This window comes from Mixophyes fleayi, chromosome 10 (genome assembly GCF_038048845.1).
Source record: "Mixophyes fleayi isolate aMixFle1 chromosome 10, aMixFle1.hap1, whole genome shotgun sequence".
NCBI lineage: Eukaryota > Metazoa > Chordata > Amphibia > Anura > Limnodynastidae > Mixophyes > Mixophyes fleayi.
Window position 1 is genome coordinate 3,316,743 of NC_134411.1, and position 18,285 is coordinate 3,335,027.

Here is an 18,285-nt window from a genome sequence, read left to right on the forward strand (position 1 = left end):
CTGCCTGTTTCTTAGCCGTTAGGTCTGATTAATGCAAAGAAGGGGGCGATGGCCACAAATCAGATTGAAGGAGGGGTGGGGCTATACTAAATGGCGCCTCCCCAAAGAAAATTCTGCCCCTGATATACATCACAAATTGGGTGCACAAGTTACATAATCTTGACAGTTTACACAATCGTGTCCCCCTCTGTTTCAGTCACATACTACTCTTTGGATCCCAACAGTCACAAGATGAACTTTTAAATTTATAGACTTCGATAGTAATGAGGATTTAGCCCCATCTCTGTCTCACAAAATGGGATATATTTTAAAAAATTTCCAATTATTAAAGACTTTTTTCCTTTGTTTTTAATCAGCTAAGTTGCATAAAAAGCAATATACTGCTAAAGGCATATTCTAAAAATAGTCGAAGTTTGCTTTAATATTGTATGTAATGGTTAATAACAGACTTTAATGAATGTTTAAAATATGAATAATGCCCGTTTCCATGAATGATGTAATTGTGCATTAGTCATATAATATGATGGTTTTCATTCAACTTATTTTACATTTTATAATAGTACTATAACCCATCAGGCATAATTGTTACAACAAAAAAAGATAGTCATATCCTTTTTTTTTGGTTATGAGTAAAGAAGGGAGTCAAGAGAAAACCAAATGTATTTGTATATCCAAAAGTTGCAGCAGAGTGGATTAAACATGCAATATGTGTAGAATATATTTCTAATTTTAGGATAAGGGTGTCCCAAGAAGGCAGGCCACCTTCAAAAAAAAGTATCTCATCTACATAATTCAATTGGTGTAGGTCCTCAGGAGTTACAGGGGAACATTTTCTTATCAGGAGGATATCCTTAACCAATCTGACCCACTGTACAAATGTGGGAGTGGCAGGAGACGTTCATCTTAGCAATTTACTGATGTTATTGTTTGTTTAACTTCATTTTTAAATGCAGTTTTTAGAATATTTTGTTTGTATCTGGACAATTCAACGTGCAACCATGGTGGCCCTGACCTTGCCATTAGTTCTGCCTTCATCCAAAATGACCGATGGGGAATGGGATGTTGTTGCTCATCCCACTTCCTGATTTGGTCAATACAGCAGCAGTGTGATTTTCCCCTTCTGAGCTTTAGTTTGAGATCTGCTTTTGTGTGTGCCAAACCCAGCATATGTCTGACTTCTCTTGATCTGCAACATTCCACCTCTGTTGATGAGTAGGAAGTAAACCATGTGACGCCAAGGGCGTGGCCACATTGCACTGGGGGTGTGGTCAACAGGGGTAATAAAACATTACATTTATCATGCCCTCCCCATCCACTTTATGACACCCCCAGCCCACTGTACTTATCTATGCTTCTGATGCTGCCGACATCCATCAGGGTGGGAACTTCTTGTAGAGTAAGCAGGGAAGCTCTTGTCTCATGAGAATCTCATGAGGTTTTGAGCTCCTTGGCTTGCTCTGCAGGCTGTGTTCTGTCTGGGGACTGGGAGTAGCTATCTGCTTCCTACCAACCAGAGCTGGAATATGGCTCAGGGAGCCCAGGGCACTTAAGACAGGGGGGTTCCTATGATGTAATATGGTTATTAGACAAATACACAGGCAATACTGTGAGCACTACTGTTAGGTGCATCCAGTTCTGCCTTCACAAACGGTACAGTATGAAGCAGGACATACCTCCCAACTGTCCTTGTAGTCGGACCAAATCCTGACTAAGCGGGACAGTCATTCACCAAATTCAGGACCGTTGGCAGACTGTCCTGGTCTCTCCTACCTGTTCATGTCGCTTTCATCACCTGTGGCTGCTGGGGTCTTTAGTTGCTGCTTGTCTGGGTCCTGGCATATTGGAGGCCCAATTTGGGAAAAAAAATGGGTACATGAAATTTAGAAAACTCCAACCACCTCGGTGTTAAATCAATAGTACCCACGTAATATAATTAGACCTCCCTCCAGCCCCAACATTAAAGTAATAGTATGCACATTTGATAAATAGATCTATTTCCCTCCAGCCAGCCCTGACATTAAATTACAGCAACCAACATTACCCCCACATTACAGCAATACCCTCTGCCACTTATTAACAATACTAACACCCAAACACACTACATCATTACCACCACGCCACCCTCACACTGCAGCAGTACCACCAATTATATCCTGTTGCCACTGTAGGGAACCAATGTTCTGTTTTTTCCAAAGCTCGCAAAACAATTGCAACAGAGTAGCTACACACACATAATTAACAAGTACCCTTTTCTCTCAATTAAATTGTAATGGCAGATTTTTCATGAATCATTCCACACGAAATAAAACACTAACAAATATATCAGCAAAAACTTAACTGTTGAATGTTCACCTGAATCTACAATGCCACATAAAAATTATTTCCATCTACAGCAAAATGTCAGAGGAAAATATTTTTTTTTACTACAGTAATTGGATTTGCTGGCAAGATATCGATATTGACTGCACTCTATCCAATTTGCAAGAGCTGCAATAACCGAGGGTATCCCAACTTCATAAATTTCTAGTTAGTACAATGTTGGTTATGTGCTCATTGACTAATCACTACGACGGAATTGTGTTTTATTCGTTTTAATAATGGTACTAATTGATCTAGAGAAATATAAGCCTATTAAACATGCTTTGATCCTAGCAGAATCAGGTGATGCCAGTAATGTGGAGTTAATAGTAAACTTTTATTTATATTTTCTCTCAATAAAATCCATGAAAATTAATAACTTAAATTTATGTACCACAAAGCCTTCTAAGGCACTATTGCACAGATCCTAATAGCATAAAGACTGTAAATGCTAAAGATCCTAATAAACAACATAAAAAATGAAATTCATAACAATCCTAAATTAAAACCACATAATAACACAGCATATAATAGAAGTAAAATAAGGGGAACACTATGTAATAGGTATATACACTGGATACAATGTCATTGATCACAATTGATACATCATTAAGATAAAAGCATATAAATAATGTAAAATGCACCACACACACAAACTGCAGCATTCCAGGGTCCAAATTGCTTGATGAGCGCTGACAACTGTCTTTTTGTTTTGTATACATATATGGGCATTTATATTGCCATGCAGCTGGTACCACATACAATATGGGATATACCGAGCGCAGGCTTATTGCCAAGCAGCTGGTACCATATATAATATGGGATATACCGAGCGCAGGCTTGTTTTTCTCTGGTTTTGTATCAAAATATTGCCTTTTTGTCATAGCAGCTGTCCATCAAGCCTATTTAAGGCACATTTGGGTGTGGCTCACAAGCCATCCTTTGCTAGATGTAAACCCCTGTACCTGAGAGGTGAGTGCATCTGATTGTAACTGCATTTTAATGGTGTTTAAAGCATATAGGTCAGTCTAGGACCTGCATATAATGAGGTACCCTTGACGTTGGGATGCAGGCTTAAATCTTTTGATCAAAATATGAACTAATACCTCATGTTTTCATTTTGCTAGACACACATAGATATGTAGTGAAAAGGATAAGCGCTGACAACTGTCTTTTTGTTTTGTCCAAATTAATTGCTTAATCCCAGTAAAAACTGTCCGTATTATGAGAAAAGAACTTATGGAGTCCAGCAGTAAAATATCCTAATCACACAGATTAATTGGTGTTACGAAGTACTTTGAGTTCTCAGTGCCCACAAGAGAAGGTGCTATTGAGCTAAAGGTCCACGGAAACACATTGAAATATTATTGCTGCAGGATAATACACTTAATACTTGTTGTTAAGATCCAGCGACTGTGAACGCACGCGCTGTCTGTGACATATTGTATTATCTTGTGAAGGTAATCACCCAGCTCAGACAGGTAGTCGGAAGCAGAGGTAGAGGACACCATGGAATAGCACTGACCCACATGGTATTAAGGTGGCTGGTTCCTGGGGAGGAGCCAGAATTTGTTGCCCTGCTGCATTAATAACCTTTAAAATCACATTTCAGAAGCTTTTCTGCTTAAATTGTGGTGCAAATCATGCCCCCAATGCATAATTATATTTTTATAAATTAAAGTCGATTTGGACAAAGTTCCCCTAGTGCCTTCCTTAGAAGTAGGGTGAAAGTCCCTACGTTAGAACCACCATTAACCCCTTTGATACACCAAAACCTCTACTGTTTTGTGTTCCCCAGGCTGCATGGATAATTACAGAGTAGGACTATTGTTGGCAGCACCTAATTGGATCACGCCGTCCAGACTTTTACAACAGTATACACTGCTGCATGTTATTGAGGACAACAGTATTCACATTGGATTGTATATTGTACTGTGGTGAAAAGTAACAGCACAGGGTAAAATATCTAGGCTGGGCTACCTATTTAATGCAGTTATAATGTGCGTACTGTCTTCCAATCTCAAGTATATTTTCTGGTATATCAGCATTTTCATACTTGCTTTTTGGCAAACAAAGTCATTCCATTCTTCATGGATGCATAGCATTTATACATTTGTCTGTATATCAGCACACACGACAGAAGTCCAACCATAGCATTGAAGCTAGTTCCTGGGACCTAGTTCATCATATTTGCTTTATTAAAGAGTTCCTGCAGCTTCACAAACCCCTCATGCAGCATTTCTTCAGCTAGAGGTTTCAGACACTTGTGCTACGTCAGATATTTTCTTTATTTGTTTACCGTATGACTTCTGGTCTTGGTACCTGCAGTTTATCTCACCATCCTCATAGATTCTCCATTTCTTTGCAGGTATCTCTTGTACAATTTCCCGGTCATGTCTGCTGTAATTGGCATTTCCAGCAACTTCGTCTTCATGAATGTCCTGGTTTTGCTTAGCTACCTGCAGTGGGGTTTTGGAAGATCTCATGTGAGGGTGAGTCTGGAAATAAACTGTAGGAAACCAATTTTTACTTAACAGATGACAAATTAGAAAACGTGAACAAAAACCATTATCCTTAATCATAGAAATAATAGAAGATGATTAAATGAACAATGTTATAGAGCTATAAGAGAGCAGGTTATGAAATCATGTTTACTTGCACTTGCCTGCAGATTGGAGACAGAAGGGCTGGCAGCACAGATGGTCAGAGGACTGAGACCCCAGGAAGCCGATCTCAGTCAGGTGAGGTCCTCCACATTAATACGTCTGGTAATTCTATCCTTTCTTAAAAGCATATTGAGTGACAAATTGGTTTTGGAGCACAATATACAAAACAATGGTATGATATTGTTACTAAAACTTCTTATAATTAATATTTGTATAAACAGAGCATGCTGAGGTCCTCACTTATCTTACATGTTTGAGGTCATAGCTTCTCTATTTACACAATGGCTGTCGTAGATTGTAAGATATTGAAATTCTCTGTGCAACATTGTGTTTTACATGGCTGAGGATTCTATGCCATATCATTAAGAATATTATTCTCTTTCATATGTGCCACAAAAGGTCTTCAGCACTGTACATGACATTCACAGTAGTATACAATAAACATGCAACAAAGATCCATACCGCATTACATAATACATGCAAAACAAAATAATACAAACACCAGACATCTACTAATAAAACAAATAATACACAGATAACGTAGTAATGCTGATCAAGATTTTACTGCACAGTGAGAGAGTGATGGTAATGTCCAATGTGAAGTAGATTTGGGTACAAGAAGATAAGGCTTAGGGAAGCAAGCCTAGATGTACTGCGGGTGATGGGATAGAAGAAGTAGTATATGAGGAAAGAGGGCCGTGCTTGAGAAAGATTACATCCTAAAGGGAAGGTTAAGACACAAATTGGGTGGTACTGAGTGAGGGTTAAAGGTCCTAGCCGAAGCAAAGGAGTTAGCAGGTGGTCTGAGGGGCATGAATAAAGAAATGATTTTTTTAAGGCCACGCTTGAAGCCTTGGAGAGAAGCTAACCCAGGGTTTCCCAAAACCAGTCCTCAGGGCTCCCCAACAGTGCAGGTTTTCCGGATCACATGTGACATAATTATACCACCAGTGGATCTGTTACAATGTGTCAGTCAGTAATGAATACACCTGTGCTCCAGCAAGGAGATGTGCAAAACCTGCACTGTTAGGGAGCCCTGAGGACTGGGTTTGGGAAACCCTGGGATAACCTAACAGGGCGTGGGAGATTGTTCCACAGGCAGGGAGCCTAGAGTGATGTCAGTGGATTAGAGTTATGATTGGAGATGTAAATGTACAATGTTAATAAAAGATGTCCTATCTAGGAGGGAAGGCCACCCGCAAAGTAAATGGTGACTCCTGACAGCGTACTTTTTTACAAGGCTTTATTTATTTTTAAGGAAACTGGAAAAAGGAATTCACCATTGTGATACAGAACTGTTCTTAGTAATAAGATGAAGCACAATATCCTATCCATACAGACAAGTCACCAAGAAAACAAAATGAAGATAATTGTTATATATTCCCAATGGAGCGTTGACTTTGATTTACCAGCATTGTCAGTTTAGATCTAATTTAACAGATACACCATGGCATAAATACGGTGAGCTTGTAATTGAATAACAGAGTATTAATGAAGTGATGCCACTTTAAAAGCGGATGTTCATCTTCTCAATAAGCTAGAACATGTCTAGTGTCATAAAAGGCAGAAGAGAGGCACATTTTAGAACGTACGCCTTATGGAGCGACCTGACTGAATCGATTTCTCCTTAGAACATATAACAGAAGTAGTTATTGTCCATCTCCACATATCATTCTTTCATTCTTACCTGGAATGTTGTCTGTACAGTCATGGCCAAAAGTTTTGAGAATGAAACAAGTATTGGTTTTCATAAAGTTTGCTGCTTCAGTGTTTTTAGACCTTTTTGTCAGATGTTGCTATGTTATACTGAAGTAAAATTACAAGCATTTCATAAGTGTCAAAGGCTTTTATTGACCATTACATTAATTTTATGCAGAGAGTCAATATTTGCAATGTTGACCCTTCTTTTTGAAGACCTCTTCAATTCGCCCTGACATGCTGTCAATCGACTCCTGGGCCACATACTGACTGATGGCGCCCATTCTTGCCTAATCAATGCTTGGAGTTTGTCAGAATTTGTGGGTTGTTTGTCCACCCGCCTCTTGAGGATTGACCACAAGTTCTCAATGGGATTAAGGTCTGGGGAGTTTCCTGGCCATGGATCCAAAATTTTGATGTTTTGATCCCCGAGCCACATGGTTATCACTTTTGCCTTATGGTAAGGTGCTCCATCATGCTGGAAAAGGCGTTGTTCATCACCAAACTGTTCTTGGATGGTTGTGAGAAGTTGCTCTTGGAGAGTGTTTTGGTACCATTCTTTATTCATCCTGGAGCTAAATCAACTTTAGGAGACGGTCCTGGAGCTTGCTGGACGTTATTTGACTCCCTGAAGCCTTCTTCACAACTATTGAACCTCTCTTTGAAGTTCTTGATGATCTGATAAAAGGTTGATTTAGGTGCAATCTTACTAGCAGCAATATCCTTGCCTGTGAAGCCATTTTTGTGCGAAACAATGATGACTGCTCATGTTTCCTTGCCGGTAACCATGGTTATCAGAGGAAGAACAATAATTTCAAGCGCCACCCTCCTTTTAAAGCTTCCAGTCTGTTATTCTAACTCAATCAGCGTGACAGAGTGATCTCCAGCCTTGTCCTTGTCAAGACTCTCACCTGTGTTAATGAGAGAATCACTGACCGGATGTCAGCTGACCCTTTTGTGGCAGGGCTAAAATGCAGTGGAAGTATTGTTTTGGGGATAAAATTCATTGTCATGGCAAAGAGGGACTTTGAAATTAATTGCAATTCATCTGATCACTCTTCGTGACAATCTGGAGTATATGTAATTTGTCATCATACATATTATTTTTCACAAAGTCTGCTGCCTCAGTTTTTGTGTCATTCTCAAAACTTTTAGCTTTGACTGTATATTGTTCACAGCAGAATTGCAACAGAGTGGGACCAATTCAATTATCCTCCTGAAAGGTCACATGATCAGTATGCCGCGATGCATCAACACTGATTTTGCATCATACCCCATAGAGGTGCGCAGGAAAATCCACAATGTTTGGGTTCCGTATTCTGATCAGCAGCACACTGTGTAGTTCCTCCCCAGGAACTAAGGTTCAGGTTCTAAGAAGATTGTGCTAGGAGCAAGACAGTGCAGTGATGGCTTGTCCCAAAGACAGGACTCTTGAGAACATATAGTGTTGGAAAAATTGGAATAAAATATATCAAAATAGAGCAGGGTAGGGTAATGAGCTATTAATAAGAGCTTGGTCTTATGGGGTGATCATAACGTTGGTTAATCAAATAAGTAAAGCTCTGTTATATTGTAGCAGAACCGAAGGGGGGCAAAGATGAGGAAGTAGTAGCCGTATATGGGCAGCCTAGTTTCTGGGAAAATGTCTCTGCATTAGTGAGATTTAAAAGGGACAAGGGACATATACAGCCTTTTTAAATTGTGTTACAGTTCCTAATAAAAACATTGGAACCCAGATGATTAAGAGGACAATTAGACCACATCTGCAGGTTGGATATAAATAAGTCAAATGGTGCTTAGCAGAAAATACTGGTGATATTTAATTTGAGCAGGAGTTCTCAATTACTGAAAGTTTGTGACCCATTGTATAAATGTAGGGAGATGTCTGCAAGACTTGGCGACCACTTGGAGGTAGTATAGTGAGGCGTTAATAAAGGTAATTCCTTCTGGAGACATAGCACTGAGTTGATTCGTTCAGCTTGGTGTCCTAGCAGTTGTGGGTGTAGAGCTAGTGACCTATGTTCTGTTTACTTTTATATTTGGTGATCTGCCTAACATGTTGTCTAAACATTAATATTACCTGTGTTTAGGGAGATGACCGTATATTTTATCCCCCAGTGGCATTCATATCCTTGTGTAAGAAGGGAGTTCTTCTTGGAAAGAGGGGCTAATTATGTCTCTTTCTGTGTGAAGATTTTTACTGTGAAACACCCAATTCTGGTTACATTTGAGCTCCACAACTCATTGTGTGTGTGTGTGTGCTGCCACCTTGTGGTGCTTTCTAAGCAAAGGTCTCTGCCGAAAAAAGTTATAGGTGATCTGAAATTTAGAGAGAGATGTGTTTTGTTTATCTGAACAGTGTGCGCACAATGACTTCCTTCCTCTCACCTAGGATAGCTGCAATTACTGGTGGGACTTCTCTGGTGTACTATATGCATTGCATGCCCAAAGCTAGTTTGTAAGCTGGAAATGACACTGTTCAGATATACAACCCATCAGAGGGTGACATCTAACCTCTAATTCCGCATGGAAGCACTACTATATTATTAAGTTGTGCTGGTCGGTCACATGTTCTGGATCTACACATATTTGTTATTAATTTGCTTGGCACAGTTCAGCCTTTTAAAATGTGTTCATTTGTAATCACCTGATCTAATTTTATTTCACATACTGCCATAACATTTTGCGATAAATCCACCCCTTTTAGTGAATGCATTATACTGTAACATAGGATGTTAAACTAATGAAACCTGAATGTTATTTTGGCAAATCACAGCTTGATACATTTTGCTTTTGTGGTCTAAAGAGGAATGTGCTCACAGTATTGAGGTGTAGAGTAATGTATCCACTATTAAAATCCATTAAAAAAATATTAAATGTAACTGAACATTACTCACCAGACCCATAGATGGAAAATACATGACACAAGGTAAATTTGTTTTGATTTTTTTTTTTCTCCCCTATGATTAGTGCTTAATCCTTTTAGTGTCTTCAGCCTTCCAAAATGAGTTGGATCATTCACAGCAGAATCTAAGTGGATGTGGAAAAACAAATTGTTCACATTGTCGTCATTTTATTTTTTTTTCTTTTTGTTAACTATTACATTTATTGCACTTCAGATGGGAAAAAAAAAGTTGCAAGATACTCTAACGGCATTCCAAGTCGTAGGCAATGTAATGAAGTCCAAGTAATGCCCAACCTGAATTTAGTTTTTGCTTCTTTGTCAGATGATAACTAAATCATACTTGCCAACTTTAAGAGGCAGCTGTCCGAGAGGGGTTCCGTCGAGGGGGCGTGGTGTGCCGTTAGGCTCCGCCCCTGTCAATCTTAACCCATTTTAGCCAATCGTAGCAGGGGCGGGGCCACGATGCCGCATTTAGCCCCGCCATCTTCAACAGCGGCGACTTCGGGATCCGGGATTTTTACCTGCTCTCTCGGGAGTCCGGGAGAACTCCCAAAAATTTGGGAGTCTCCCGGACATTCCAGGAGAGTAGGCAACTATGAACTAAATGACTATGTAATTAAATTGTTTGTCCTCTATTAACTAGTTCATTTTAAAATTCACTAATAACATGAATATTCCACCTAGTAATAGTAGTAGTAAGAACCTAAAGAACACAGTACACTAAAGTGATTGTGCAGATACTGCGGCCCTCCAGGTGTTGTGAAACTACAAGCCCCAGCATGCTTTGCCAGTAGACAACCAGTTGATAGCTGGAAGGTCATGCTGGGACTTGTAGTTTTACAACACCTGGAGGGCCCCAGGTTGGACAGGCCTGGTTTAAATCAATGTTGAGTCCAAATGGGGATTACACTGAATCTTGAAATAAAAAAGAAAACATATTGTGAAAAATAAAGCTTCCTTAAAGAAATATTACACTATTTCTCATTTTATCCATACTGATCTTACAAGTCCTTCTGGGTTTAATCCAAACTTTGCTGACAATAATGCTATTCATTTTTTTAAGATGGCTATGTGGGATGGTCTGATACAAATGAAGTAAAAGATAATTAAAGAACAATAACTTGCCTGTTAAGAAATGGGGAAACCATCCAGGAATCAAATGGAATTTAGATATTGAAATCTAGCCAAGGCAACAGATGCTGGAGAGGATATTGTTATGGATAGGAGAGTTGACACACTTAATACAAGATGAAACAAGGTTTCAGAAACTTAAAAACCCCATCCTGGAGATAGTGCTGAGGGGGCGGGACACGCTCAATCGCGTCATGTTGGCCCCGCGTCGGAAATGTTATTTTGATGCAGGGCCAAAATAGCGCGAATTGCGTTATTTTGGCCAGGTATTTGCCGGATGTGGGAGACTTGCCTGCTCTCCTGGGAGTGTATTTGGCTAGCCAAATACAATCTTCCCTTCTATCCTAACCCTTCCATTGAAAAGGAGCAATCACTTAAACCACAGGGAAGAAAAAACAGGTGGTACCTTGTTGTATATGGTGTTCTCCTGCTAGGATGCATTTTGAAGCACTCATGTCTGTGTTTCAGTTTACCTCTTGAGTGATGCATACGAGCAGCTAAAGTTACAGAATTGGGCACAAGTGCTATCTTTCATTCATTTTTTAAATTAATGTTTATGCAAAAATTCAACAGACCTAAGGCATTGACTGGGTTAATCTGCCCATGCTGCAGTTATGGGTAGAAAAGGTGGAGAAACACAGAGGAAATCTGATTCTATGTTCTTCTCAGTTGTTAATCACTGTTCTTTTTTCTGTAATCATCTTCCTGTTCATGTACAATTGTCAGCTAACCCAGGGGAGCAGTGATAAATTTATTCACCAGCTAATTCCACTGAAGGATTTATGGGGTCGCCCACAACACCAAATCATGATTGAACAGGTTTTTCCTGTCGTATAATATGGCCTTAGATGGCATAGTTCCTTACTGAACTTTGTCTCTTTAATAGCATACTTGCCCATGTCTCCCATGTCCGGGAGACTACAGAATTACAGGTAGGTCTCCGGGGGAGTAGGCCATTCACCCGTATCCTGCTCACTTCTTCCTAGTGAAGTGGGCAGGATGGGAGCCTCAATGATGCGACTCATGGTGAATTGCGTCATTTTGCTATTGTGTCGCAGAGGCGGGGCCAAAATGATCCAATTCATCGTGCCCTCCCACTTCACCTTCCTCCAGGATCTCCCAGAGGGCAACACTACAGCGCTGGTAAGTATGCTTAATAGGAATTGCTATCTAGTGTGTGATTATATACAATATATTTGACAATATGACAACAAAACTGCTTTACTTTTATATGTTTGTCTTTATGATGAAGACTCCCCTCTCCCCCCTCCTCAGATTTAGGTACCTGGTATTTTTCACTTGCTCCTTATTAAGACTGCCTCAGAGCTCGGTCAGACAAGCAGCAGTATAAATCATAGGTCACCCTGAAAGTCTTTTGTTCTGACCTGCTGTTTACACTGCCTCAGCAGTGACTTGCAGGCTCTGGGGAAACCCGATCCTGAAGCCTGAATGATTTTCAGAACAGTTTGATCACATCATGTTACTTCTGGAACACAGTGAGCAAACTATGCCAAAAACACTTGTCTGAACAATCTATTAAATTATGACTCAAAAGAGAAATTTCCTTACCTAGTGGTTTATGGTGGGTCACTAATGAATGACACGATTGCTTTGTTTCTTTTTCATCTGCTTATTATTAAGACTTCCTTATCACATGATTCACTGAAGAGAAATGTATATGTTTCTTAATTGGTTATCATAAAGTTGTGTGTTTAGAACCAGGTAAAATTCTTCCTCCAGACAGGGGGTAAGGCCATAGGCATGTTACATGTCATCTTGGTTTTTATTTTTCTCTCTTCAGGTGATTCTTTAGTCAGATTTTTTTTTTTTTTTTGTCCTGCAACCAGGTGCATGGCAGTGGTGGCACTGCTTTGCCTCTACCACCCATTCCCAATGTAGGTCCTCTCCCACTTCATCTGGGAGGAATGATGAAGTGGGATACTAGGGTTTGATGAGAAGGCAGGAATGGGGTAATCTACATAACTGCCCTCCTGTTCGTTGTTGGTCCCTGCTTTTCTGGTTGTCTTTTTATACCTGCAGGTGGCTGAGTCAGTGGATCACTACCTCTAGGGATCATGCATCTCTCACTCTAGATGCTCAGTACACTGCATCATGGGGCAGAGCATTGGCTGGATGTTTCTCTTGTGACAGGTGACATCATGCTTCAGACTCCCTTTGATGCTGGTGTTGATAGGAGATTTCTCTCTCCTCCAGAGCCTACTCTTAGCACTCTTCAGTCCGAGCTCCTCTTTCAGAGATGGGATGGGTAAGACACTGCAGGAGCATTTTGAGAACATCTAAGGCCATTAAACACAAGCATTTTAGCCCTGAACAGAAACCTCCTGACTACTATCCCATGAGTCACCAGGGAATTTTAAAAGCTTTTTCACTCAAGTTTGCATTTACTCCACTGTTTGTATTTCACTCAAGAACCTTCGTGTTGCTTTTTAAATAGAGCAGAAAACTGTTTTTTTTACATCTTTCTTTACATTGTCATCCAACATATAGTCTCTGAAAGTACATGTTATATGCATATTGTCAATCGTTCATAGTTACATTTCTTGCAGCCTATCTTATGTTGGACAGGGAGCCCTCTACACATAGACAAAAAGGAATACCATTCTAGGGCTCCAAGATCCTTGTGGTGGACTCCTGTTTGTAGGACTCCTGTCAGGGTAAGCTGCTCCCTGGACACTCTGGTGCCATGTTCACTGATTTCCTTCTAACTACCTCAGTGGAGCCACAACAAACCACTCTTTCTCCAGGCTCCCAGGATTGGTCCTCAATCCTTGCATAGGTTCCAGTCTTTGTCTACCCTTCTCTTTGTGCAGGTGAATCTGGTTGAGGGCACATCTTTATCATCCTGAACTCAAATAGGTTAAATAGGCTATATCTGTATCTCAAAACAAAAAAAAAGTTGTCAGCGCTTATCCTTTACACTGCATATCTGTGTGTATTTAGCAAATTGAAACCATGAGGTATTAGTTCATATTTTGATCAAAACATTTAAGCCTGCATTCCAGCGTCAAGGGCACCTCATTATATGCAGGTCCTACACTGACCTATATGCTTTAAACACCGTTAAAATCAGATGCACTCACCTCCCAGGTATAGGGGTTTACATCTAACAAGGGCTGGCTTGTGAGCCACACCCAAATGTTCCTTAAATAGGCTTGATGGACAGCTGCTATATATATCTGTATCTCGGTTTTCTCAATTTGAGGCTTCCTTTCACTTAATACCAGCCAGCCACTCTATAATGGTGTTAACTTGTCAGACTCTGGTTCTCAGGTTATCTGATATGTTGTTGTATTTTCTAAAATAAAGGTCATGGAGCAAAGGGATCAAAACAATGTCCTGTTCGGCACAACGTGGGATCCTTTCCAAGCAATGTGTTGTGGCATTGATGAATTCCGCTTTCCGCACACTGAAGTTCCCGGATTCCACTATCCTGCACCTGGATCTGACAGCCCATACTAAACTTTTTCAGTCAAAGTACTGCCCAATTTATATTTATTTATTTTATCTTTTTTAATCTCCCTGGAGAATTCATCCTCTTGGGATAGTCTTCCTCTTTGATCCGCATCTCCTCTAGTGGATGCTGCAGACCCCGGGTTGCCCATTGAATAGTGTGCACAAGAACTTAGGGCAGGTCTTCTTCTTTCCTGACTCTGCTACAAAATGATGGGTGAACTATAAGGAAACTTTCTCAGAGAGACTCAGCCTTTGAAATTTCAGCCATCTTTGCGGCTGTGTGCTGGAACTTCGTGCTTAGTGACCAGTAGACTATGCAAAATAAAAAAGGTACAGGCACACTAGATTGTATTACTTGCACTTCATCTAGCCTTTGAACTAAAAAGGTTTGGCGGTACGCTAGAAATGCCATGTCTTCTAGGGCCTACCATTGAGTGTGGGAAAAACTGTATTTAGTGGTACTTAACTTGTCTTCTGGTGTTTCTTCAATAATGCTTTGGTATCTAGCTGAAGGTGCTATTGGTTCTCATTCAGAAGTTACTGGCCATCATTCTGGTGGTCAAGGCTTTTTAGGGACTCGTGTATACCTGCCATTCCTCAAACCATTCCACACTTAGAATTCAGTCTGGTGCTTTCCTTTCTTCAGATTGATCTTCTCAAGCACTTATCAAAGATTAATCTCTCCTTTTGTAGTTGCTTTCCTCCGCCGTATGCTACACCCACTGGATGTTTGAGTTGGTGCCTCTATCCTTAATTTTCCCATCCATCATTTTCCACAAGGAAAAATGTTCTCCTTGAGACCAATACTATTTTCCTTCTGAAGGTCCTTTTATTCGTATTTGAATGAATGTATGAAGGTGCAGTACCATAAATAGTCTTCAGGATTTCATATAATAAAATACCGCCAGGTCCTATCATAAGAGCCTGTGACCTAAAATCAGCATTTGGCTAAACAGTTTAGTTCATTTTATGTGGAAGGCACTGTGTGTTCTAAAAGGCAAACCTCCCTGAGGAAGGCATTATCAGTGAAACTGAGAGAAACTACATACACACTTGTTTGATTGCAATCGAAACTGTGCGAGCCTATAAAACACAGCTTCCGCCCTTGCCACCATCACTGCTCTGAAAGAGCACTGGGGCTGCGAGGGCCGGTGTAATAACAAGATTGGGTGCCCAGTGGTCTCCGTTTAACAGACAGGGGTCCTGCCCAAAACGTGTGTGTGCGCATATATATATTTTTTTAACTGCATGGTTACTATTTTTATTGCAGTTTTGTTTGTGAAGTGTATTATATAACTTGGAGTGCGCCTGCAAATGTGTTTCTTTGATGAGTAGGTGTAATTAAGGGTACAAGACTCCATTTCTCCCAGCCTTCACATACAGAAACATGACATACAAATGATGATGCTCTCTTGCTCTCATGATTTTTTTTTGAGGCAAAAATAGTAATACTAAGCAGTATTTTAGGAGAAAAATTGAAAAATTTATGGAACACGTTCATAGTGCAGTTCTTAAAAATGTTTCTGCCTCTCTGCACATTGATGCACATTTTTACTTTTGAGGAGGCTGCTCCAGGGTGTAGAGATGAAGTCGTCTTAGTACATGACAAAGGTATTTTATGATGTGCCTTGTATATGAACTCCGAGTGTTGTTTTTTTTGTTTTTTTTAACACAAGCCATGACCAGACATTGCTGTGCACCATCCCTTAGAGGTTGTCATCAAAGGGAAAAGAAGTGACTACAGTGCTAGCAGGTCTGACTTCTTAGGGAGAGAAATTAGATTATTAAAAAAAATAAAGAAAATTGGATAGCCCATTTTCAATCATTCATTGATTTATTTTGGATTGTGATAAGAATTTACCTCTGTATGTCAATCATATATCCTTTTACATTTGCTGAGCCTGCCTGAAGTGCACCTGATCACCATGTTTGGCCTATGTCCATTGTGCACTGGTTTTAGATATGTAATGGTTTCCTTTTATTAGTTTTGTGATTACCTTTTGTTTCTGTGATTCTTTTTACATTTTCCTTTTGATGCAGAACTCTGCTCTTTTTCATTGTCAAGGGATTTATTAGCACTGAGAAATGGGATCAGGTTTTATATAATTTGCAGAAGAATCAGCAATTTATTTAGAGAAGTTTATCTTCAGTTCTTTCATTTGATCCATTTTAAGTTGGGCTGTGTCCCGATCATTAACAGTAAATTCTGCTGTAATTGACTCGTTGCTAATAATTCAGTTTCCAAAGTATAACTCAAACTTTAATGGACCTCTCTTCAATAATTGGCATTCCCTCAAGACCCCCCCTCCCCCCCCTCGATTACCTAATGCAAAGATGCAGCTCATGTCATAGCTCTTGGACGCTAGAGAATTTAGTCCATCATTTGCACTTTGATAGAGCTCTATGAAAATATGACCTTGATATGCTCCACCAGGTTCTCCTTCATTGGTCCATTCACACCTATCTTTCACAACCCTTTTTAGTTTTGTTTCTGAAATGGTCAATGTCAGATCCACTGCAGTGGACACATTCTATTGGTAAGATATTCCTTGCCAATCAGCATTGGGGCTTGGCTACTCTAGCAATTTTTATCACAATCTGAAGATCTTAATCCCATAACAGAGATCGCTCATTTTTGCAACTCTTTTTTTTTTTCCCCCTGTGCTTTGCTACACAAGCAAAGCACAGTTTCTTTCCTCCAGAGTGTAATGTGCTGAGGTATTAATTGCTTATTACGTTGATCTGGAGGATTAATCTATGCTCTGCATCAGTTGTTTTTTTATTTTAAATATGTATTTATTTTGATTCGTTTTGAGCAATTTCTGCTTGGTTCACATATCTCTGTTGCCAATAACAAACAGTATGAGGAAGGTTAGGGAGGAAAACACGTGTTAAATAGTACTAAAGAGTAGGATTAAAAGTAATGTGTGTGTGTGTGTGTGTGTGTATGTTATGAGAAGATGAAAGATTCCTAGATAGACGATGAACAGATGGTGAAGTGAATGTGTGGGGGGGGACTCTGTAATCTGCAAGCACATCCCTGTGGCTGTATATCTACATAAGAGCCTAGATATAAAAATATATTTCAAATGAAACCATGGCATCATTGATAAGAAATCTGGCCTGGTGGAATGACCAAAACGAAGAATGCAAGAGCCTTAAGGTCCCATTACTTTTGGTCCCTTAAAAAGTGGGAGGCACATATGGAAACCGTTGTAATTCCTACACTGTTCACCTGATTTGGCTGTAAATACCCTCAAATTAAAGCTGAAAGTCTGCAGTTAAAGCACATCTTGTTTGTTTCATTTCAAATCCATTGTGGTGGTGTATAGAGCCCAAAATATGAGAATTGTGTTGATGTCCCAATATTTATGGACTTGACTGTATCTTTTTGGTCATGTCCACATAGTGATATGACTTTTGTAGAGGAGTAGCATTAAAATGTGGGGAGAAGATGGTGGCAGGATCTAACCAAAATGTTTCTTCTAACAGACCTCAATGACCCACCAGACACTGTGACTCTAGGTCCAGGTGAAAATGCAGGAGGAGACCCCCCAAACAACACTGGTGAGAACTCTGCCAGCCTTCACGTTATTGTACCCCAGAACTACTGTCCGTTATAGCTCTGTCATATGTTTCTGATCAAGTGATAACATCTGAAATCCGTTACTGTGATAGATTTATCAGACCTTCTACAAAGCAGAATCAGAATGTAGAAGATAAAATGATGGCTAGAATAGGATTGGTTGCTACGGGCAACCCCTCCACTTTTGCTTTATAGAAGTCTTTAATAACTCTACCCTATTGGGTGAAAGAAAATGTATAAGAACTGGTTTGAAATAGATAAATATAAGGAAAACTTGAAGGTAGGTCTGTATAACATCTCTCTATGACTCTTGCTGAATAAAGCATGACCTAAGTAATTTCGCCCTGTGCCTCTTGCTCTTCTTCCATTCGCTTTAATAAATAATGTTAAATAGCTGAAAGGTTTTCATCTTGCATTTGCCATTTCGTATAGTCTAGATTATTGTACCTAGTAGATAAATGGAAAAA

General features: G+C 39.8%; 1 protein-coding gene across 2 annotated transcripts in view; it reads left to right on the top strand.

The window, feature by feature from the left end:
• The window catches only part of BSCL2 (BSCL2 lipid droplet biogenesis associated, seipin), a 38,004-nt gene that overhangs the window by 18,204 nt on the left and 1,515 nt on the right, over nt 1-18,285 (top strand). For both annotated transcript variants that reach the window (XM_075187647.1, XM_075187646.1), the window contains exons 7-9: nt 4,727-4,850; nt 5,030-5,099; nt 17,725-17,799. In XM_075187647.1, coding sequence (XP_075043748.1) covers nt 4,727-4,850; nt 5,030-5,099; nt 17,725-17,799 — 269 coding nt within the window. The remainder of the gene's footprint in view (nt 1-4,726; nt 4,851-5,029; nt 5,100-17,724; nt 17,800-18,285) is intronic.